The 23,628-nt window shown below is 29.9% G+C and overlaps 2 protein-coding genes across 8 annotated transcripts in view; one reads left to right on the top strand and one right to left on the bottom strand.

Annotated features, from left to right (window-relative positions):
- Nucleotides 1-5,627, top strand: part of LOC145280216 (uncharacterized) — a 147,548-nt gene extending 141,921 nt beyond the window's left edge. For all 7 annotated transcript variants that reach the window (XM_080131998.1, XM_080131994.1, XM_080131995.1 and 4 more), the window contains 2 exons: nt 2,920-3,006; nt 5,124-5,627. In XM_080131998.1, the coding sequence (XP_079988124.1) occupies nt 2,920-3,006; nt 5,124-5,272 (236 nt within the window). In that variant the 3' untranslated portion in view covers nt 5,273-5,627. The remainder of the gene's footprint in view (nt 1-2,919; nt 3,007-5,123) is intronic.
- A 15,615-nt stretch (nt 5,628-21,242) lies between these two features.
- LOC145280215 (tight junction protein ZO-1-like) overlaps nt 21,243-23,628 on the bottom strand; it is a 737,272-nt gene continuing 734,886 nt past the window's right edge. The window contains exon 38 of the mRNA XM_080131991.1: nt 21,243-23,262. Coding sequence (XP_079988117.1) covers nt 23,159-23,262 — 104 coding nt within the window. The 3' untranslated portion in view covers nt 21,243-23,158. The remainder of the gene's footprint in view (nt 23,263-23,628) is intronic.

Raw genomic sequence — 23,628 nt, 5'->3', positions numbered from 1 at the left:
AAATATGGCACAATCACGTTGACATGCCGGTTCTCGCCAGATCACAAAAGTTAAGCAACGTTGAGCCTGGCCAGTACCAGATGGGTGACCATTTGGGAAGGCAAGGCGCTGTACGTACCACGAAGTTAAAAAAAAAAAAAAAAAAAAAAAATACCAAGTTGAGAAACTGGCATGATCTATCCTTCTCTTAAGGATAGATGGGGCTCTTTAGCCATGGTAGGCACCCCGTCTAGTGATGACGTCACAATAAAAAAAAAAAAAAAAAAAAAATACCCTTGATAGCCCTGGCGAAGCATCAAGTATTCAGCTACCGACAAGATTTGAATTACACTACAAACTCGTGTACGGAGTTCAATCTCGTTTACAGCCATGCTGGATTGGATTTGATCCTAAAGCTATGCAACACAAATGCCTCTTGTAGACGAACATGTATAAAATCTTTTTTCTGCAAAATCATAAAGCAACTTGCAGTTCTAGCATACATTGATTGAAAGTGTGGACAAAGATAACCTGCTTAAATTAGATGAGGCCTTAATTAGATCCAAACTCCACCATGCAGTAAAGAATTAAATATCATTCATGAACGTTTTTAAAATCTCGTCCTTGGTAGAAAGCTTTTATAGCAATAAGCAAATGAGCCATTATTGTGACGCTTGAAAAAGTTAGTGCTAATATTCTGCCGCCAACTTTCATGCTGTCTATCGAATCTTGTACATACATTCTACCTACAACATACTTGTGTGTGTGAAACGGCACAAACCTTGTTTTGGGTTTAACTGGCTTCCTCTGAAGGAGGAAGTTCCATGGGAGTATGAAATTCACAAGTGGTCCCCAGTCGCATGTATATCCTTGTTAGGAGAGATGACAACATTAGGTTTTTGGCTCTCTTGCAGGGAGGTGTCGACGTCCTCCTACATACAGCACCTGAAATTCCCAAATTGGTCACCCATTTTAGTAATGACCAAGCTCAACATTGCTTAACTTTGGTGATCTGACGGGAACCGGTGTGTCAACTTGTACTTGAGGCGATATTCACCCAGGATGTTGAGTCAGCTCCTGTAGAACACGCAGCATCTTGGATGAATGCAGACCATGCACAACTGTCTGCAGCAGCCAAGATAGTTATGGGTACCCAGTAGTGATGGGATGATGCCAATATTTTTCCCGATTCCGATACAATTACCGATTCTCTACTAAATTCCAGATTCCAATACAATTACAGATTCCGATTCTTTATGAATCTCTAAATATTTAACTATAAAAGTGTTATTTTGTCCCGATTACTGTAAAAACACATCTTATATTTTCTCGAACATAAAAAAACACTTGTGAGGTTGGTGTTCTAGAGATTTTAGTCTTACTGGAAGTTTAAATCAATAAATATTTATTTTATTATTGCTACCAGCAGTGGAAGATGTTTCTCTTAAATCAAATAAAAAAGATAATTTAAGGAATCGGTTTTCGTATCGGAAAATGCTCAAATTTTTTTTTATTTTTTTTTTTTTATTAAAATAATATAAAAATTTTAATATTAAAAAAAAAATGTAAACTTGTTAATAATTTGATACGCAGTGTATTCCAAAAATCATTTAAATTAATCCAGTGTTTTTTTTTTTTTGTTTTTTAAGAAAATCTTTTTTTTTTTTTTTATAAGCGAAGACTGTCTTGCCTGCCATTTTAAGAGCAATCAAGAAACAAAGGGAAATAACTCAACAATTCGAACTGTAGCATCTTTGATTTTCTTATCTATTATATAAAATCTCACCTGTCTGTTTAAATGTATGTATGTCTGCCTAAAACTTTTGACAGAGGCAACAGATTTTCACAATTGGTATTGTTTTGAAGCATGACCCTTCATATCGAGAAATTGGCTAAAAACATTCTTTCACCCTCAACTGGGCACTTTTCTACAGGGAGGGGGTTGCTTTTTTTTTTTTTTTTCTTTTGTTGCTATTTTCGAAAGTCATCTCCTCTTTTTGATTGACTAGCCTTAATTTAAACCTTGGACACAACGACAAAGAAGTCTTTTCTTTTTTTTTTTTATATTCTTCCATGTTCTTTTCCTCCTTCACAGTACGGGTTCAAGCCTGTCTGCCTACTACCACTTTTTTTTTTTTTTTTTTTTTTTCCTCTCAACACACCTCCAAACACTCGGGCAACACTGGGCACCCAGGCTAATTTAAAAATAAAACTACTTGATCAATTTACATGATTTGGGGGATATTTTTGTTACGTCATGGGTACGTTTTCTTTAATTTTTGGTGTTTAATATGGGAGAATTTTAAACAAGAATAAAACCTCATAGAAGTTGCTCCAGACAAGGCATGAAACCACTTGGTGTAAGTAGCTAAAAAAGAAAATGACTTCAAGGTTAAAAACTAGCCAATGCTAAATTAAAATTCTGACCCAGAAAGCAGCAATTCTTCCCCATTTATCAGAAACATCGCTCATGGAGCCCTTCAGTGTTTTCACAAAAGGACAATAAAAAGCAAGAGTTACAAGTCTGCCAAGGTCCACTTTCTACTCTGTCAGAAATAATGCTGAAAAGATTATTGGCTTTATGGGTGTCTTGCTGCAACAGGCAGAGCATTTCAATACTGTCTTTAAAAGAAATATTTTCACTTTTGTTTAAAAGAGCAGCAGAAAGAAGCAACTATTAAAGATCACCCTGAGATTGAGAGAATGACATAGTTTTACTTTGATATTTTTAATTACTTTGATATTTTTAATTACTTTGATATTTTTAATTACTTTGATATTTTTAATTACTTTGATATTTTTAATTAAGTTTGGAAACCATGAAAATAAGAAACTTTTTTCTTTTTTTTTTTTTTTTAATGGCATCGGCATGTTGGTGTTGAATAATCTCTCAAACTTTTTGATTTGAGAAAATTAAAAAAAACTTTTAATTTCCTGTAGGTGGTGATGATGCGCAGTCTCCAGAAGTAAATAAAAAACCTAAAAAGAATCGTTGCCAAACTTGCAGAAAGAAGGTTGGATTAACAGGTATGTCTGCGTGCGCATAATTTTAAAACTTTTATTTGATTCTTAAATATCTCTAATCAAACATTTAAAAAAAAAAGGTAAATTCTTTAGATGTGAAAAATAAAGTAGGCTAGCTTTAAAAGTTAAAACTTCTTTCAATATTGGCTTCCTTTGGATTTGGCTTATTTTTAAATAAAGATTGTGTGTATTTTTGATGACTGGGAAAAGAAAAAAAATCAAACCGATATAAAATAGGACTGTTTTATTGGAGGGGCAGCTGTTGGCAATGTATTGATGGAGTGGTTTGTATAAGTTGCCAAAATTTCATTGATTTCCTCTTGTGGACAATGTTGAAAAACATTTTAGGTAACGGAAAGTTGATAGGATCTGGTGACTTTGCAGGTCAGCCCCTCCACATTTCTTCCTTAAAGAAATCAGATGCATGGAGAAACAATTCCCTTATGATATTTTAAGAAAATGAACATGATAGAATGCAGATTGTTTCTACCATAACTACAGCTTTCATAGTACCAGAACCAGCTTTCATAGTACCATAACTACAGCTTTCATAGTACCATAACTACAGCTTTCATAGTACCATAACTACAGCTTTCATAGTACCAGAACCAGCTTAGATAGAAGGCCATTTTACTAGGTCATGTGACCTGCCAAGTACAACTATTACGAATGATGGTCATTTTCTGTTTGATTTCTTAAACGGGTTCAGAAGTGACTGCATTTCATTTTCAGATTTTCATTGTTGGATTTCATTTTTTAAAATGTTTTTCTTTTGATGTTTTATTCCCTAAATTCATAATTCAGTTTTTGCAGTATTTGTCTACTTCAAATATACATTTCCTTGTTTCCTTGTGTGTGTGTGTAATATATATCTCAGTATGAACCTTGATATTGAATATTTAACTTTTCTAACATAATGGTTAAGCATTACAGACTGAAGAAATTGTTCTGAAAAAGATTATGAAATTGTCTTTTGGCTTCAGAAGACAGGCACAAATTTTTCTGATTCCGATACCCCAAAAAGTTCAGATTTTTTTTTTTTTTTTTTTTTTTTTTTTTTACAATTAATCGTCCCAACATATCACATTTGCAAATATTTGAATGTGTTACTGAATTAAAGAAGCCTAAGATATTTCAATATAAATATAACAGTTTAAAAAATAAAAGTGGGTTAAATACTGGTAATCAAATGTGAGTAATCAGAAACGGTGGCGACAATGGTTGGATTTTGGCTCTGAATTAATCCATGACTGATTAGAACAGTATTGATTGCAATTTGGGTTGCTTGAATTAGCTACAGAATAAATGTCCTATTGCCGGACAAAATAATATATTTGTACTTGTGACGAAATTCACTCAGGATGGGTTGAGTCAGCTCAAAGTGAATTTGCTGCATCACGAGTCAAACCAGTTCATCCAGATCTATCTGCTACCAACTTGAGCTTGCAATTTAATATGAAAATCAAATTTCTGAGCTATTAAAATTATAATTGTCCAAAATAAGCTATATATATATATATATATATATATATAGTAATTTATAAAATATATATGGCGATTAAGCTACACTGAATATTCTGCGTTTCATCCAACTATAGGATTCGTCAGGCTTATGCGCGAATTCTGTCGTTGCTTCTTGTTTTTATACATGTTGAGGATTACTAGTTGGCCAATCAGCTTTCTAGTATCCATCACGCCCCTTCCTACCAGCCAATGGGCATGCATTTTATCAAACAAAGGATCTGTTTTAGAAGCAACGACAGAATTCGCGCATAAGCCTGACGAATCCTATAGTTGGATGAAACGCAGAATATTCAGTGTAGCTTAATCGCCATATATATTTTATAAATTACTAACTAGCTCTACCTACGTATTGAGCACTTTTGAAGTAAATACTTAAAGTTTATGCATAAATCTATACTTAGATTTATGCATAAACTTTATACATAAAATCGATCTTGTAATTTTATAAAACTATTTTTTTCATTGGCATGAAAAAAGGTTCTAGACTTTATTTATCAATCAACTTTCCTTCAGATATTTTCTACTGTTTACAAAAAAAAAAAAAAAGATGGAAATGTTAATTTCTGTATTTTGACCCTTTGTTTTGTATTCTTCAGGATTCCGATGCCGATGTGACGGACTTTATTGCAGTCTCCATCGCTATTCAGATAAGCACAGTTGTACATTTGACTATAAGGAGATGGCACAGGAACAAATCAGAAAGAACAATCCCGTTGTTGTGGGTGAAAAAATTCAAAAAATTTGATTTTTGTTTGAAATTAAAAATAATAATTAAAAAAAAAAAACAAAATCCTAGAGGAAAATTGTGGGAACTGGCAAAGAAAACTGTTTGGGCAATTTTTTTTTTTATTTTTTATTTTTTTTCTCATTGAACCAATATTACTTCTAATGGCCCTGGAACTTTGCATCCCTGACTTTTCACCAACGATGAAGTTTTCATTAGAAACTTGGATATATTCAGATATGATGGCCTGTATTTTTTTTTTTTTTTTTAAATTTTTTTTGTTTCCCTTGAATTCTGCCAATGCATCTTCACTTATCTAGCAGCTTTCTTTCATCTAATTAAGGTATTACGAAAAAGAGTGAGAAAAAAAAAAAAACTTATCTGGTTCATGACCGTTTCAACTCCTGCATGGCCTGCGTCGTGTTCACTACTGTGATTGACAAACCAAAGGAACTCCAAATTTCCTCAGCTGAAAGTTGGTTGACACCTGAAGGGTCAACTTTTTTTTTTTTTTTTTTTTTTTTTTTTTTTAAGAAACGGCCAATGTTCTGATTCTCGTGAGATTCAACAATGATACTAACTTTAAATTCTATTAACTATTTCCCATTTCTCTTACCTCTCTTCACCCCACAAAGAAACAAATAGGTTATATAATATTTAGTACTAGATAATTTTAATCCTAACACTGTACTTTTTCCCCCTCTTCCTTTCAAGCAAACTTGCAACCCAGAATTTTTTTGGTAGATATGTGAAACTGTATAGTTTTCCTTATCTGACATTACTGTTCTGACTCCCATACATATTTACGAAACAAAGTATAAATATTAACTTATTTAAATCTAAATCCACTGAAAATGGTTTAATCATTGCTGACCAATGTTTTCCTGCTTTAAAAATTATGCTTTTTGTATGATCGGCCAACTTTTAGGGGTTTTTTTTTTTTTTTTTTTTTTTTTCAATCTCATGGGGTAGCTGAATGGTTGATTGCAAGATCAAATCTGTTTACTGAAAAAGAAAAGTCCTTCCTATCTCTCTCACAGGAAATGAAACTTTTATCTTCCAATAAATTTCTAGAGATATTGCTTGAATGTTTGGCTGATTCTTTGTTAGCCTTTAAGCTTTTTTTTCTTTCCTAATTATTTATTGGTTTATTTTGGACATCTTGTTTTTCTTTCTTAAACTCTGTATTTTCAGGTCATAGAAAAGAAATCATAACAATTAATTTCCTCCAACTCTGACCTTTCGTAATTTAAAAGAATGACAGTCCTTTCAAATTATTTTTATTGAGTCTGAAAGGATTCAAAGGATTTTTTCCCTATCCAAAGTAGAGATTTTTTTAAATATGCAATAAAATAAATCCCCCTCTCTCCATCCTATACTTATCGCCCCTCTGCCATCTGTTTTTATAAAGGGAATGTTATGCAGTATTGGGTAGATAAATCTTGTATATCACACCTCAAAAATCCTCGATGCAGATTATTGAAGCATGTGTTTTTATACTCTCCTTGTCAGGTTTTCTACCTGAGATCTTGATCTTATTTTGTTTTATTTAAATCTCCACCCCCTTCTCCAATATTTGGAAATTTTAAGTCCTTTCATTTTGATATTAAACTGGCCAAGTGTATTATTCCTCATTTATAATATATATATATATATATATATATATATACATATATATATATATATACATATATATATATATATATACACACACAAAAAATAAATCTTGAAACCATAAAGACTGATTTAATTCATAAGTTTTTTTTCTTTTTTCCTCATAATTTCATGCTGCCTTAAATATATGTAATTAAAGTCACTTAAGAGAGAAAAACAAAGTGAAATGCCAAGTATCACCTAACCACCCACCTTTTTTTGTATGTTAGTGCAGTTGTAAGTAAATGTTTTTACATAATTGTGCTCTTCACTTGTAATGATTGCCAACCTCTACTGATTTGACTCTGATGACCAAGTGAAAGCCCCTTTTTATCATTTAGTTTTTATTTTATGCCCCTCCGTCTCCAAGGAATCCTGTTTAAAATATCTAGAGTTGTCTCCCCTTTCTATTTTATCGTATAGCGCATTTGCATAACCTATTGTCTGTTTTTGGGCATACCCTTTTCCTAAGAGACTGTTACTTTCCTTACCCACTAACAGCACTAAACATTAAAATATTGTAAAGAATGGTTTCTTTAAATTTATATCCAGCTTACTGTTTCTCTGAAATAGTATTTGAATATCATTGCCACCTTCAAAAGAACTTCTTAAATAGGTCTAGAGCATATATATATATATATATATATATATATATATATATATATATATATATATATATAATATGGTTTAAATAAATGCAATGTAAAATTTAATTTTTTTAAAAGCTCTATCAGAAAAGATGTTGAGCATTATATATGTACAAACTCTTGTCTTCATTTAGTTCACTTTCAGAACTAACTGGATGAACATTTTTTTTTTTTTTTTTTTTTTTCTTTTGAGAAGTTGATTGTTTTATGCAAACACAAAAAAAAATACTTTTCTATTTAGATAAGAACTTTCTGCAATTTTTTTGCAACCTTTCGTTTGGTGTCCTTTTTGCGTGGTGTAAAACAATTAGTGCATTACTTGAGGTAAGCAAAATTAGAGATCTGACTGCAAGTTTAATCAATTGACTCATATAATGCTTACCTCACTTTTTTTTTTTTTTTAAGTACCCCCTCCTCATCTCTTCCTCAGACAACAATGTACTATGGTGAGTAACGACCAAGCTAATTCTTTATAGGCAAGCCTGACTGGTAAACTCATACTCCTCTTTGAATTGTGAGGCCTTTATCTTTCAAAGCTACATGAAACTCTTTTTGTAATTATTTGCAGGCAATGATAGGTGTTTTGTTTGGTTTTGTTTTTTTAATTTATTTTTTATATTACATTTTTATTCTATATGCCTTTCTCCTCCCGCAACCTTTTATTGTTTTTTCATTTGATGGAATTTAAAGTAAAAATATCAATTGTTTGCCTGTAAAGAACATAGACTGTCCCTCCACTCAAAAGAAAAATTTTCAATAAACATCCAAGTCCACTTAAAAAATCTCTCCTGCTTATCTGTGGTTGAATTCTTTTCAAGGTAACTGACTTCCTCCTTCAACTTAAGTCTAACAAAGTTTACGGTTATGTTGTGATCTTGTTACCAAAAAGAGAAAAAACGAAACTTTCCCCATATTTGCTTTCCTTTTTGATATCGTAGATCACAATGTTGAACAGTTTAAAATTTTAACAAACCAGTTTTATATTTTCAAGATTCGATCTCCTTTCCATCCCCATTAAAGATTATCAGATGTTAAAGTTTCACCTTTTTGTTTATTTTTTTTTTAAATTTTTTTTTTTTTTAAATTAAAATCACTAAAACACTCTTTCATCTGCTTGTCGGATTTATTTTGGTTAGTCTACAGATTGCCGGACGTGATTAGAATTTAGAAAGGAAAAAAAAAAAAATTTCATCCGATATTTTTTTAATTGTGCTAAATTACTTTTAATGATGTTTAATAGTAAATGTGTGAAAATGATAATCTATGCAAAACCTTAATTTATGAATATGTTAGGTATTTTGTAGATTTTCAAGAATCTACCTATCTCTCCATGCCAGTATGTAAAAATGGACATTAAACCGAATATGGTGATCTTATTTACCATGTTTAAAATAAAATATAAAAACAACCACCAACCATTACAATTTTTGAGTTCCAATGGAAATTGTCCGTCAATCTGAAAAGACCTTCATTTTAATCCTTTGCTGCTAAATTGAATTTTTTTTTTTTTTTTTTGCATGTCTTGTCTTTTTATTGCATTTTTTTTTTTTTTAAAGGAAGGATTGACAAAAACCACTGCCAACTTTTAGATAATTTTAGCTAAAATTTCATTTTCATTTTTATTTGAGGGCATTAAATAAAATTTTATTCAATAATGATCTTCAGTGAATTTTATTGAAAATTTTTTTTTGAGAAATTCTGTTATTTCATGACAATGGCTCATTTTCATCATTTACATTGGTTTTCTTTGGATTTTTGTCATTATGAAATTTCAGCTGATGTGATCTCTTGCCTTCTTTAGATATATTCATTTATTCATTTTTTTTTCTTCAAATATGGTTATTTGCGTACGCTGATATTTGAAATGAACTGTACGTGAGTTGACAATACAATAAGTGAATATATGTCAAGAATTTTTGAGTGAAGCACATCAGCTGGTGCTTATCCAGAATTCCCTCTATATTAAAAATCAAAACTAAAGAAAAATCTGATCTACGTATCCGTGACACAAAAAGGAAAATCATTCCTGAAATTATGTAACTTGAAGTAATTTTATTTTATGAATAAAATCATTTTTGAATAATTAATCAGAATTTGTAAGCATTTTAGCAAAAATCTCGCAAGTGTGAATTGTGTTGAGTTATCTCCCTTGATTTTGCGATTTTTCAAAATGGCTTTGCAAAATGCTCCTTGGCTAGCCATAAACTTTTTCCTTTTTTAAAAATAAAACTACTTGATCAATTTATGTAATTTTTGGAATACAATGTTTTCATCATGGGTATATATATATATATATATATATTTTTTTTTTTTTTTTTTTTTTAATATAAGGGTGAATTCTGGACCAGCACTGCTGAAGCATAGTGTAGATGTCAATATTAAAAAAGAAACAAATGCAAATAAATTCCACATCCTCAAAAAAATTTTTTTTTTTCATTTGGACATTTATTTTTTTTAAACTTTTCTTGTCATGAAGTGTGTAAACAGTATTTTTTTTTTTTTTTTTTTTTTTACCTGTGCTGAATGTAACCTCATATCTACTTGCATATCAATTAAGTAGGCTCGTTAGTGTTTATAACTTAGTTTGACAATGATTCAACTATGCTAGTTTTCTCCATCTACTTCAAATTTATATCCACTACAATCTGTTCGTGCCTCATTCTGGCACTTGTGATAACATTAATCATTAAGAAATAAAATGCCTGCTTATTGTAGGGAGGAAGATCCCACCACCTTTCTCATCTCCTCATATGGAAACCTGTTAAATAAAACTCCTCCAATGTCAAGTGAATGTAATAAAAATATTGTGTACGATGCAAAAAGAGATTCTCCTGCTTCCCTTTCTTCCCAATTCCCAAAAAAGCAAAGACTATACTCGATTATTTAAGTATAAAAATATTTAAATTTATTTTTATATCAATGCCAAACTAGTAACAAAGTTTGTAATTTTGCTTCTTCCATTGTTGTAGCCCGAAGATGCTTAAATTTGTTTTTTGCTGTGTGTGTGTGGGGGGGGGGGGGGCTTAAAAATTTTCAAACTTGTGGTTTTACTTAAAAATATAAGAACTGTAATTAAGATGATTTTTTTTTTCTTTTCTTTTCTTCTCCCAAATTGATTTTGTCTCTCTCCCCTTCCCTCCTTTCTTCTTCAAAATTGTGAATTTGTTCCTCCTTGGGGCCTCAAAATCAAGTCGAAACTATTCTTGTAATGCCCCCCCCCCCCTGTTGATTGCAGTGTAAAGTTGGTCATGCGCAGTTCTAGAACGTCCACACTTCCAAGCTCTGCCTTCTTTGAGGAGGAGTTTATTGCTAATCTCCAGAAGCGTCTTTAACCGAGGGCTGCTCAGGCATCTTTTCCAAGGTCGGTGCATTCCTCCCTCTTGAGGATGTTGACTTTTCAATCCTATTTTTTTTACCCTTGTGTCACATTTCTCACTGTGGGAGAGAAATATCTTTATAGAATTTTATATCAAGTCATATCTGCTTTTCTTATTGTCAATAAGACAAAAAAAAAAAATGAAAATCAAAAATATTTCAACCAACCAAACTTTATGCCAAAAAGTTGAAAGCTGTCTCAATTTTAGAATTATGTAATAAAAATTAAAAGATTATAGTGTAATAAAAACAAACGAAAAAAATTAGTTATGTCTAACTAAATGAGTTAAGCTACATCGATATTTGTTTAGGGCGTTGTCTAATGCTGGAGGGGGTAATTTTACAGTTGATTACTTGGTCCCCACCATTTACAGAATTGAGCTTGTACGATAAAAAAAAGCAGTTACTTTAAAGTTCAGGTCAGTTTTTTTTTCTTTTTGTGTAATTCTCGCTCTTTGTATAGTGTCCTTGTGTCACTACCAAATACTTGGAATTTAATGCAGTGCACCTCCCTACAAGACTGCCATCCAAACAAACTTACCAATTTGGTTTATTAAACTTGTTAAAAAGGGTGGAAATGAGACTTAAAGAATTTTCTAAGACTCTTCAAAAATTTATTTTATTAGAGTAAAATGGATTTATTACATTCAAGTTAAATAGGAATTTTTTTTTTTTTTTTTTTTAAGGACGAGTGGATAAAAAATAAGTTTTATCTCAAAATTATCTCCTGTCACAGAGAATACTGAGAAAGATATTTAGCTAGTCTAACTTGGCTGTGACCATAAGCCATTCCTTCTCTTAAACAAGTTATCTCGAGTACAAACATTTTTTTTTTTTTTTTTTTTTTTTTTTACAGAAAGAAGTTTGTTTTTGTTTAGAATTCCTCATATATTTTAAAATAAAAAATTAAGAAATCTGTATGATGTATCTGTCATGGAATGAAAATATATTCCAAAAATCAAATGAATTGATCTAGTAGTTTTATTTGCTATAAAGAAAATCATTTTAAGCGATTAATGGGAGATTGTAGGCATTCATACAGCATTCTAGTATGAATTGAGTTACTTCCCTTGAGATTTTTTTTTTTTATTAAATACAACTGACAGGTGAGATGGTCTCTTCTCGAATATTTATAAAATTTGATTTCTGATTTAAAAATAAAACTTCAATTTTATTTTTGTTTTGTCATGGGTATATACTTTATACAATTTTTTTTTTATTTTTGTCTTTTAATATAGGGGAAATTCTGTACAAAAACCAAAGTCACTTGTAAAGAAAAGCATTAATTTTTACTCGTTTTTCGGATGAGGTTTCTTTATTTATACTGTTTTATTAAAACTATTGTTTATACCAACATTGGTATTTATACTTCGTTTTGACAATATGCATTCTGCTCCATTTATAGGGGAAGTTTTTTTTTCCTTTGTTTATAATTGTTAGGGGAGAGGAGGGTGCAAATATCTATACAAGATGAGATATAATTTTTACACCCCACCGCACGATTACTTTTACCACTCTATGGTTCATTAATTCAAAACTAAACCTCAAAATCATTTCATTAGACTTGGGAAAACTCCATTTATGGAGGAATTCTCACCTGGCATAAAAGAATGCGCATTTTGCAGTATAGATTACACCAATAAAGAAGTGTAAAAAAAAAAAAAAAAAAAAAAAAAAAAAGTTACCAAAGGCAAGCTTAGTTACTCTTCTTACCTGGATAAGTTCTTTTGTGTTTTAACTTGTTTTTCAGTAAAATAAACACTTTAAAATAAAAGTAGTGCCTGGTCTTAAGTTTAAAACAAAAACATGGCTGACATGAGACAGCCGTCAGAAGTCTAGATAATTGCTCAAAAATCGAGAATTAAACGCAGTAGAAGCGGGGGCACATTGTCTAAAATGTGGCATAAATATCAAATTTATTTTTTATTTAAATTGATAAAGACAATAGTCTAATTTTATATTTAACAGCAAGTGTGATTTTTCGTTTTCTGGAAAAAGACTTAAGAGATTTAAAAAGTTGTCACTGTAAAACCTATTTTGTTATTTGGGTTGCTGTAAGTCTCCAATCTTTGATGTGCGCAACTCCAGTCAATGTCTCGCACTTGGTCTCCATGCAGCCGTTTTCAAAGGATTGATCTCTGTTATGTTGCATGTAGTTGTCTTGTGTATTCAAGACTGGTCTCCCTTGATCTATCACATTCCCTAATGCTCAGGATATTCAAATGAGTTTCCTATTATGGGAAAGGAGTATGTTAAATTTTCAGAAATACTCACACAAATATTTCATTAAAATAAATGTACATTAAAAAAAAACAGATTAATTGTAAGCTCAGCACTGGTTTTGCAGGTTTAGTAAAGGAATGGATTTAGCATGGCACGATATTTGATGTTTCTTAACTGACACTTTTCGAAATGAACTCTTGATTTCATCTTTGTATTTCTCTTTCTATTTTAAAAAAATCTTTTTTTTCTTATGTCTATTATGCTGAATTTTTTTTTTTTTTTTTTTTTTTTTGTAGCTCAGCGCAACTAATGTACCAAATTGATACTATGTATTAATTATTAAAATGATTTCAAAAAACTTCAACAGCAGTGCAAATATTAAATATCTTCCAAAATATAAAATTGCAAAATTAATTTCAGATGTAACCATATATTTGGTTGTTTTTAAGTTTTAATAATATTGTTACAACAGAGTTTTCTATCTTTGGACTTAATAACTTAAAAATTGCCTTATTAGGAAACTTTTCTTCTACGATTAATGTTCTGGTGCCAGTTAAAGAATTACAGCATTATTTGATCTGACCTTCTCATGTGCAAATCAATTTATAGATTTTTCGTTCAGTTGAATATCTTTTCAATACTTTAGCGCTTCAGTCTCTTTCCTCTTGAACCTTTTTGTCCGTTTTCAGTAATGTCCCCTTTGTAAACTCTGCTCAACTTTTGAACAGTGGTATGCAGAGCACCATTTTTTTATTTTTTTATTTTGTGCATAAAAATGGAGCATTGATTCTGTTTCTCTTCCATCCATTTTTATTGTACTAAAGCGATAAGAAATGGGGAATCCAGCAGGTGTAGGCAGTGTTATAACAATACTAAGTTATTGTGGCTTATTTTATACACTCTACAATAATTTAGAGTAAATTTAGCTTTAAAAAAAAACCCCAAAAATTTTACCTTAAATTTCTCATGTCTCAATTCATATAGCTTACATTCATATGCTTGTAGAAATTTGTATTAATGTGTGTAATCAAATATTCGTCTCTAGTACTCCTAGGGTGACATTTTTTTTTTTTTTTTTTTTTTTAAATATTGCAGTAATGCTTAGGGTGTTTAGCTTACAACCTAATTCTAGAATAATTGCATGTGCACAAGATTTCATTAGGGCTTGCAATTGTCACAAAAGTGCATGTTTTTTTTTTTGTGTTTAATTGCCCACCCTCTGCATTAATTAATCAACCCAAATTGACAATGACAGCAAAACTTTTGACTCTAAACCACGTATTGACAATGATGACTTATGCTTTAGCATATGATGCAATACCTTTCTGAAAAAAAAAAAATATATATATATATATAACCAAATTTGGCTCGTCTTTAATGACTGGAGATGAGAGTAGCAGACTTGGTCAAGATTAAGACTTTTTTTTTTTTGCTTTTTAAAACATTTCTTAAAAAATACTAGTAGATGTACCTGCATGCAAAGTGAGTGATTACTATAATCCTAAAAATTACATCCCTTACATGTATTTATGCTACCCCCCCCTTTATTTAAATATATAATTAACTGTCTCCCCCCCCCTTCTTGGAAATTTTTAGTTTTTAAGGTTAAGACGAGTTAATATAGTTATACTCAAAAATCACCAAAGTTAAGCAACAATGAGCCTGGATAACTTTGGAATTCTGGAGGTGGCTGTAAAGTGATTAATGACCATGGTGGTCAAACTATACGAGACACATTTTTATAATAGGGAGTGTTTTTAATATCTACATAATCTCTCTAAACAATTCTTTTTCTGGCCTATTTCGTCCATGATGAAATAATTTAGATTTTATTTCTATTTTTATATTTCATTTTCCAAGTTTGTGTGGGTTTGTTTTGCTTCCCCCTTCAAGTATTTGTCAAGAGTTTGGAATCTTTTTTTTTTAAAACTATTCTTTTACTAGTATCAGTTAAGTGTGATGTAGTTAATGATAAAGATATCTCCAGACACTGGAACCAGCATTTTCTATTGTCCAAAAAGGTTGGCTGAAAACAGTGTTATTTTTTATTTCAATAATCCCCCTCATAAAATGAAAACTCATAATACATGAACAAACTTTACCCGTTTGTTTGTTTTTTTTTTTGTTTGTTTTTTTTTTTTTGCCCTGAATAAGCGAGTCATTTTAAAATAAAATTTTAAGTGCAAATTCAATTTTGTTCGTTCTTTTCCCCTTTTATTTTTTTTTTTCATAATTTGTTTTATTTTTTAAAGGGAAATTTTTGTTGATCCTTTGAACCCATCAGCTTAATTCTATGAGAATCTTTAAATGGTGATATTGTTTTCAGGTCACAAATGTCTCTACCAAAGCTATATTCTGATGACATTTTCATTTTTTATCCCCACTTCCCGTTTTATTCTGTGTGTGTGGGGGGGGGATGGGGTTCAAAGGGTTTGTATTTATTAAATATTTGGTAAGCGTTACTGTTGGTATCATAATTTTAAAAGAAATACATTTTGAAAATTAGGTTCAAGTCACTTGTAAATAAGTTCTTGATGAGCCATCCCCTTAAGTAATCCACAGCAAACGATTACTATGATATTGTCCCATTGACTACTGCACACTCATTAACCCTTATCCTTGCGTGATAAGTAACTCCTTTGGTTAAAAAAAAAAATTAATTAAAAAAAAAGGTTCCAGACCTTTATTTTATTTTTGCATTATAAAAGTCAAAAGCTCAATTGCCGTAAATATTGGTTGTAAGTAATCTGTTGCAACAATCTTGCTTTTTTAGTAAGGTACCAAACAACCTGTCCTAATTAAAAAAAAACAAAAAAAACTCATTTCCTGTTTGTGAAAAAGCAAGATGGCTACCACCGATTACTTTGCTTATGGCCAATATTTATAAGGACTATTTTCCTAGCTGTATTTACTTTAATATTTTGTATCAGCAATAGTAACATTTACCAAATATTTCTAAGATCTAATGCAACTAAAACAATCCATGATTCGATTTTTTTAATTTATTTTCCTCTCACCTTTCAAGTTTAAAATTAACTTTTTCACCATACTTTTGTTTGATTCCCAGTTCTTTAGAAAAGAAAAAAAACTAGAAATCAATGTTTCACTGTGTTGGGTCTTAAAACAATATTCCTTTTAATCTGTCAAAATTACTGCATCAAAAAATGATGCAGTTTTCCAAAAACCATTGAAACCCGTTCAAATTTTCACAATGATAGTGTTGCTTAATGCTTTTTTTTTTTTTTTTTTTTTTTTTTTTAGTAATATTTTCTGAATTTGAGATGGTCATAAATTTGTTTTAGTTATTCTCATTTTGTGCAACCATTTATTATTGGATTCAGTTATTTTATGGGAGGTTTGAATAATGCAGATTTGGGTCAATTAATGTAGAACTGATTAAATACAAAGATTATTTTCAATACATGAATGTGATCTCTGCAAGATTTAATAAAATTGCAAAAATCTTTTTCTTTGCTTCAGCTTCAGATTACTGATAGTTTATTGCAATTTGCTTGCCATGTCCTTGACTTTAAAATTTGGAAGTTTCCCTCCCCCATATCGCTTGTGAAACCACTTGATGTAAGAAGCTAACAAAATATGATTATCACAAAGACGGGCAATGACTGACCTTGGTTTTGAAAAGACCAAGGTCATAGACAGGAGGAAAACAATTGTAAGAAAGAGTTCCACCATTTCAGTTTTTGGAATAGGAAGCTGTATTACAATGAGGTATCAAAATGAAGACCACTAGACCAAGGAGTCAAAGGAGCTGGAACAAAGGAAACAATAGATCAGACAATTCTGAAGAACACGTGTCGTAATAGTATTTATCTCCCTTATACTTTTCTGAACATGTCACATGTACGATAAAACTTGCGGCACTTCTACAGAATTAGGACGAGATTTATGGAAATCGTAAAACTGAATTTCACATGAAAACAATGGTATCTTACGTATTCCTCGTATTTTTAAGATGCTTATATCCCAAAATTACGAAAATTGATAAGGCAAAAAATATTAAAGAAAATTAAAAAAAAAAAAAGAAAAAAAAAGAATTTGGAAAAGAATTCAAGAGGGAGGTAATTCTCCATTTGAATTAAACAAAGATGGTGGCAATTTTTTTTTTTTTATGAAGTAATATTCAGGGTATTTCGACTGCATAATTTGGAAGCTACCATTGTAACTTATTAGAATTGATTTAAATAAAATCAGTCGGAACCATTGGTTTTTATCTGAAAACTCTGTTTATCAACTATAAAATCTCGTCCCAATAATGTAGAAGCACCAAACTAGCTTTAACTTAGTGCTTATATTTAATAAATTTAAGTAGAAATAAGTTTGGAACAATCCAATGAACTGTAAATAAATGGTTGCACATTATGGCATTACTGACATGCTCTCGTTTGAAAAATGTAAACCTGTATGAAATACAAGGTACACCAAGTAGTTAAGGACATGATGAATTATGTGACTTTAGTTTTAATCTTTATTTTAACTCCAAAGTGACATTTAAACATATCTTTTATGATGAGATGAACTTTAAGTTTGCCGCTATTTGTTTCACAGATGAAAGTGTATGCTTGCACTAAAGCAACGGAGACCAATATTAAAAACTTTTTTATTCAAACGAAAATACTATTGGGGGGGGGGGGTCAGATGTTTTATTAAATGTTCTTAAATACTGGATATACCACAAAATTTCATCAACCATTAAGATGGAGAAGAAAAAAAATAACACAAGACTCATAGATACTAGATTTAAAAAAAAACAAAAACAAAGCCAGGTTTATTTTGTATTACATACGCATATATTGCATACAAGCTCACACATTTAGATGTGAGCATGCACAAATGGTGTGTGGGTATTTACATATGATACATATTATTTCATTGAAAAAAAAAAATGTCTTGAATGATTTTGTTTTTGAAGATGGTTTTTGAATGAAATAAGCTGTGCTATAAAAAAGTAACCAAAGTCTTTTCCAGGGACAGAAATGTTTATATATAAGGAAAGATAATTCTGGCCAGCCAGGCAACATGGCAAGAGATTATATATCGGCTAAGGCCAACAGAAAGATACTGGAATTGGATTTACAGGAACAACTGAAGATAGTAATCTAAATACAACACTTTCGCTAATTTCTTTTTATCGAAAATTCATTTTCTTTTTCTTTTTTTTTTGGAAGAATTTTGTTTGATTTTAATTCACGCAGAGAAATGTTAATTTGGCTGTGTGGACATATTTACATTTATTAAACATTGAGGCTTTTCAATATCCTGCTAAAGCCCTTAATTTTGTGGCTTTCAATTTTATCTATGCTTCAATTAGAGCTATGCTTTGTTTTTAATTATCATTACATATGAAATTGAATTTAATTTTTTTCTCAAAGGCAATAATGGAACAAAAACTCTTTAATCTTATAAATCATTAAAAGAAAAAAATAACGGTGTTGGAAAACACTATCTTAGCGAGACCAGAGAATACAAACATAGAACCAAAAAAATATAAAAGTATTAAAGAATATTTAATAGCAGATGTAAATATCGATGTTAGCAGATGACAAATACCATATGACTTCTTGCTGATTATCATATTTGTTCATTTTGAGTTCTAATACGTTGGGAACAGGATTGCAAACAACCCTGTTTTTTTTTTTTGTTTTTTTTTAAATTTTCTTTCTTCAATGCAGAAATGGATGTGACAATTTAAAAAAAAAATTCAATTTTTATGGCACTTATGAAATTAAGTTTTATTTGGCTCAGTCAATGAAAAGATTTACAAAAGCTAAACAAATCTTGCAAGAAGAGTAAAACTTTCGATTTCATTAATTTGTAGATTTCCGTTTTTACTTGGACATTTTCTAAATATAAAAGTTCCCTCTCGTTTGACAATGCTTTACTTCATGTATACATAATCACAAAAAATTTCGATTGTTTAAGTTATTAAAACTGAACTTCCAATTTGCTAAATATTCAGAGTTTAACTTAATTAAAAAAGATATAAAATACAAAAAAAAAAAACTTGTTCCCTAATGAAAATGTCATATTCCAAAAATCAATTTGATATATATATATATTTTTTTAAATGATTTTTAGTGGTTTTTTTAATAAATCATAGCCATTAACTGATTTTGATCTTTGTAGCATTAAATCTGGCAAACCCAAACAATTTTTTTTTTTTTTTTTATTATTCAAGAAATTCAAACTCTTATCACTTTGATTTTTGGAATATGACAATTTTCATTCTGTGACTGGTACATATTTATTGTTTTCTTAGTTAGATTGAACTCTGGACATCCAACAATTTTACTAATATACTTCCCCCTTCTGCAATCAAACTGAAGTTTAAATTGGTGGAGAGGACAATGATTAAAGAGCTACCACTTTTAAAAGGTACACTAACAAATTGGAATATATATATATATATATATATATATATATTACACACACACAAAAATTAATTCTTTATACAGAATCATAAGTATACAATTTAAATGTGAATATGAAAGATGTTAGCTTAATTTGATTTTATTTATTTTTTTTAACAACTTGGCTTTCTAAGAATCTTAAGTATTTTGGTTGTTAAAAACTGATTTTGTAACCGTTTCAAAATCTTTCACTCCAGAGCAGACTTTTTTTTTTTTTTTAATCAAGAGGAAACAACTCAATAAAATGAATTTTTTGCATTTATAATCAAGGGCAGATAACTTACATTGACATGTTTGAACAATTTTTTTTTTCTTTTTCTTTGTCACAATACCAATAGCTGACATCTAAGAAAAACATTTCTGGTGACTATTCTTTTCGTTTTATTCAACCATTTATTTACAATATTGTTTATAAAACACACATTAATATGCATCATTTGGTTATGAACAATGTGTTCTCATTTATACATCATACCCTCCACCAACTGATTAAACAGGGTGGGAGATAATAGTTAAAATTCGTTCTAAAATTACGTTGCTCCTTAACTACCTATAACGTTTTACACATATACACGATTACATTGAACAAGAAATTTTGATTATTTTGTGCTTTTTCCCCACCCATTTAAACAAAGCTAAGCATTTTATCTCCTTAAATGAACTTCATTAAAATTCATTTATTATACAGCCTTGAATTATATATAAATTCAATGCTAAAAAATTTACTTAGCAATAAATTCAATGGAAATTTATTTGATTCAGTCATGAAAAATCAAGTATTGAGCAGAAGCGTTTTGGTTATACTCAATTAACGTACTTCCTAACTTCCAGTGTAGTGCTATCGGAAGCAGTGACAAGGCAAATCAGTTCCCTTTTTTCTTTAAGACATTGAAAAATCTTTAAGTAATGGACTATTTAAAGTGCAAATTCTCTGTATAATTTTGTAAATTTTTATTGTATACTTTCCAATAAAGTCCTTTTATTATATTTTATTGCAATAAATCACTTCAAAATAGAAATACTGAAGAACAAAACTAGTGAAGAAACTGATTTGTCTTGTAACAGCTTCCAATAGTGCCGGAAGTTAGCTGACTATAACCAGGTTTCTTTTTTTTTTTTTCTTTTTAATTTTGTTATATGTATACATAATTATTTTAATTGAAGAAAAAAAAGTTTGCACCTCATTTAATAGAACAAATAGCAATCTTTATTTCGTTTAAGATTTTGTAGCTGCTCTGTCTTCTTTTGCTTCTTTAGTTAGATATTTCTGCCATTTTGTTTTTATTTTATTTACTTTTTTTTTTTTCAACAATTAGTTAACAGTGGGCTTTAAATCTACAATCATTAATACCTTCAATGGAACACTCTAAACACTAGCATTCGGCATTTTTTCATACGAAGCCACAATGACTGTATATAATTTCAAACCAGTTTTTTTTTTTTTTTCTCAATACTTTAATATCAAGTTTAACCAAAGGGAAATAACTCTGGTATTAACTCGACCAATCACTTATTCCTATATCGGTTAGGATGAAACAATAAGGTTGATGTGGAATGATTCTTTACTATAACTAGTCAATTATTTTTAAATATTTTTTTTTTTTTTTTTTTTTTTTTTTAAATAACATGACTAAACTGCTACTGATTTTTGTTCTCGTCTTAAAAAAAAAAAAAAAAAAAAAATACTAGATTTTATTTGTTTGGTTTTCCACTGCAAAATAGGGGAAATTATTTCATCATTACTATAAAAAGACGTTGTCTATATCTTCAGCCACACAACAAAGACACCCAAACATGGTTACAATAGGTGGATTCCTTTTGAGAATTTGTTTTTTTAAAAAAATCTTTAATTTCTCCTCCTATCCCCCCCCCCATTGATTTCTTTTCAGAAATAAAATAAAAATGTTGAAATAGTTTGAAGTGGTTTACTTCCCATATCAACTTTCTATTGTAGAATTTTGAAGTGTTATAATCAGCTCGTTAAAATCAAGGAATCTTTAGTATGATTTACAATGTGAGACACAATTGTATCTCAACCGTAAACCCTAATTTGAAACTGAAATGCTTCAGTGATGAATATGGAGTGAACCAAAATAAAGGGTAAGTTTTTACAATGGACAACAGAGCAAAACCGTGCTAACAAAAAAAAAACAAATGTTACTAAAGGCAATAGAAGTTACTCTTCTACCTTATCATAAATTTTTAGTGTTTTCTAAAAATTTGGATTTCTGTCATTATTTTAAAATTTTTGGTGCCATATTTATGTTTTTTAACTTGAGCGCTCAGCACTATTTGTCTCGTACTTTAAAATAAAGCACCCAAATCTTATACAGGTAGATGAGTAATTTATCTTGCTTTTTATAGTAATTGCTTGTTACATATTTGTTTCTTTACCACTTTTCAGTTTGCTGTCTTTATTTTTGACATTTTCACTCATTAAAATATTTTTAAAAAAAAAGTTCTAAAATCCTGCAATTTATAAGAAAAATAATCGAAATAAAATATTTTCTTTTTATTTTTGCATGGAGATGAAAAAAAAAAAAAAATTTTCTCAAACAAAAAGGAATGGATTTTTCTTTTCCAAATAGTCAACACATCCTTAAGAAAAAAATAAATGAATGAATTACAAAATAAACTGATCAGAATCATCTACAAATAAATAGAATCAAAGAAAAAACTTTTTTTTTTTTTTTTCCAGATTAACGGATCAGTTCAAGTCAGTTAAATTTAAGGATGGGTTTTTTGGAATAAATAATCACTTAAAAATTAATTCCTAAAACTTGTTCTACAGGCCGAGTTTAAAGCACGAGTCTGGCCATATAAACAAAGGAGGTAACTAAAAAGAATTTTGTTCTTAAATCATTCTGCTTAAAACATAGGTCTGAAAGTGGAAGGAACACCTTTTACTCCTGAGTGTACATAGTAAATCCTTCACTTGCTTATTAGTGTTATATTTAATTATATTTGGTTCTCCTAGGTAGTATACCCATTTCTATCACAAACAAAATGGTATCAGGGCTTTTTTTTGAGGATCAAGTGACAAAAAAAAAAAAAAAAAATTTTTAAACTTGATAAATTCATAAATTCGCCAAAAACAGTCTAGTCTCATGTCCATACCATTATGTTTTACTTTTTCTTTCGCTTCAAATAATTCTTTATAACTTGGTGATTATATAAAATTCTATAAAAAAAAAAAAAGTAAAAATAAAATGTAGGTATGTTATAAATGAAACATTTTCATAAAATACAAAATTCCACTTTTCCTAAAGAAAAATATTAAAAACAAAAGCGTTTGTTTTTTTTATTTTCACTGAATGTTTTTTTTTCTTTCTTTTGTTCATGTTTGTTGGCTTCATTTCAGCTAAACTTTTTCCTTGCTCCCGATATGCAAAGCAAACTGGTGAAAAGATTCAGCAAAATTGTTTCTTGCAAAATATAAAATGTTTTGTGATTTTTTTTTTTTTTAAGTGATGATCATCTTTGGTTAAAAACGGGTTAATTATTTGATTTGTATCATTCCTTTCCCTGAAAAAAAAGGAAACTAGTGAACGATTATCCAGAGCCAGAGAAATGGGCATGTGTTAAAAATGGTCAACCAAGACTGAAACACTGTTTTTGCCAACTTTTCCATGGGCAACTCCGTCCATGCCAGCAAGTGTCATGTTCTGCCATTGAGTCGGATGACCTGAAAAAAATGAAACAAAATCACAATAGAGTAGGAAAATAAACTGTTAACGATTTAAAAGATAGGCATATGACTTTTTTTTTTTTATTACAAAACGTTCACGTATCTTCATGGTATATAAGATACATGATTATAGTTGTGCATGTAAGCATATAAAATGTGTAATATATATATATATATATATATATATAAAGCGAAAATGCATATGTGTGTGCACTTATTCTGTATGTCTGCAAAAGGCTTTTTTTTCGCTAGGCTTTTCAGTTGCTCGCTCCTTAAAACTTTTTACATGCTGTCTAAATGATCATGTGTACAAGTTACGAACAGAGTTCGTGTGTGTATTTACTTTGCCCGACTTTCATGCGC

The sequence above is a fragment of the Euprymna scolopes genome, chromosome 7, assembly GCF_053919585.1.
Source record: "Euprymna scolopes isolate OS-2025 chromosome 7, ASM5391958v1, whole genome shotgun sequence".
Lineage (NCBI taxonomy): Eukaryota > Metazoa > Mollusca > Cephalopoda > Sepiida > Sepiolidae > Euprymna > Euprymna scolopes.
This window is presented reverse-complemented; position numbering and strand designations above follow the sequence as displayed.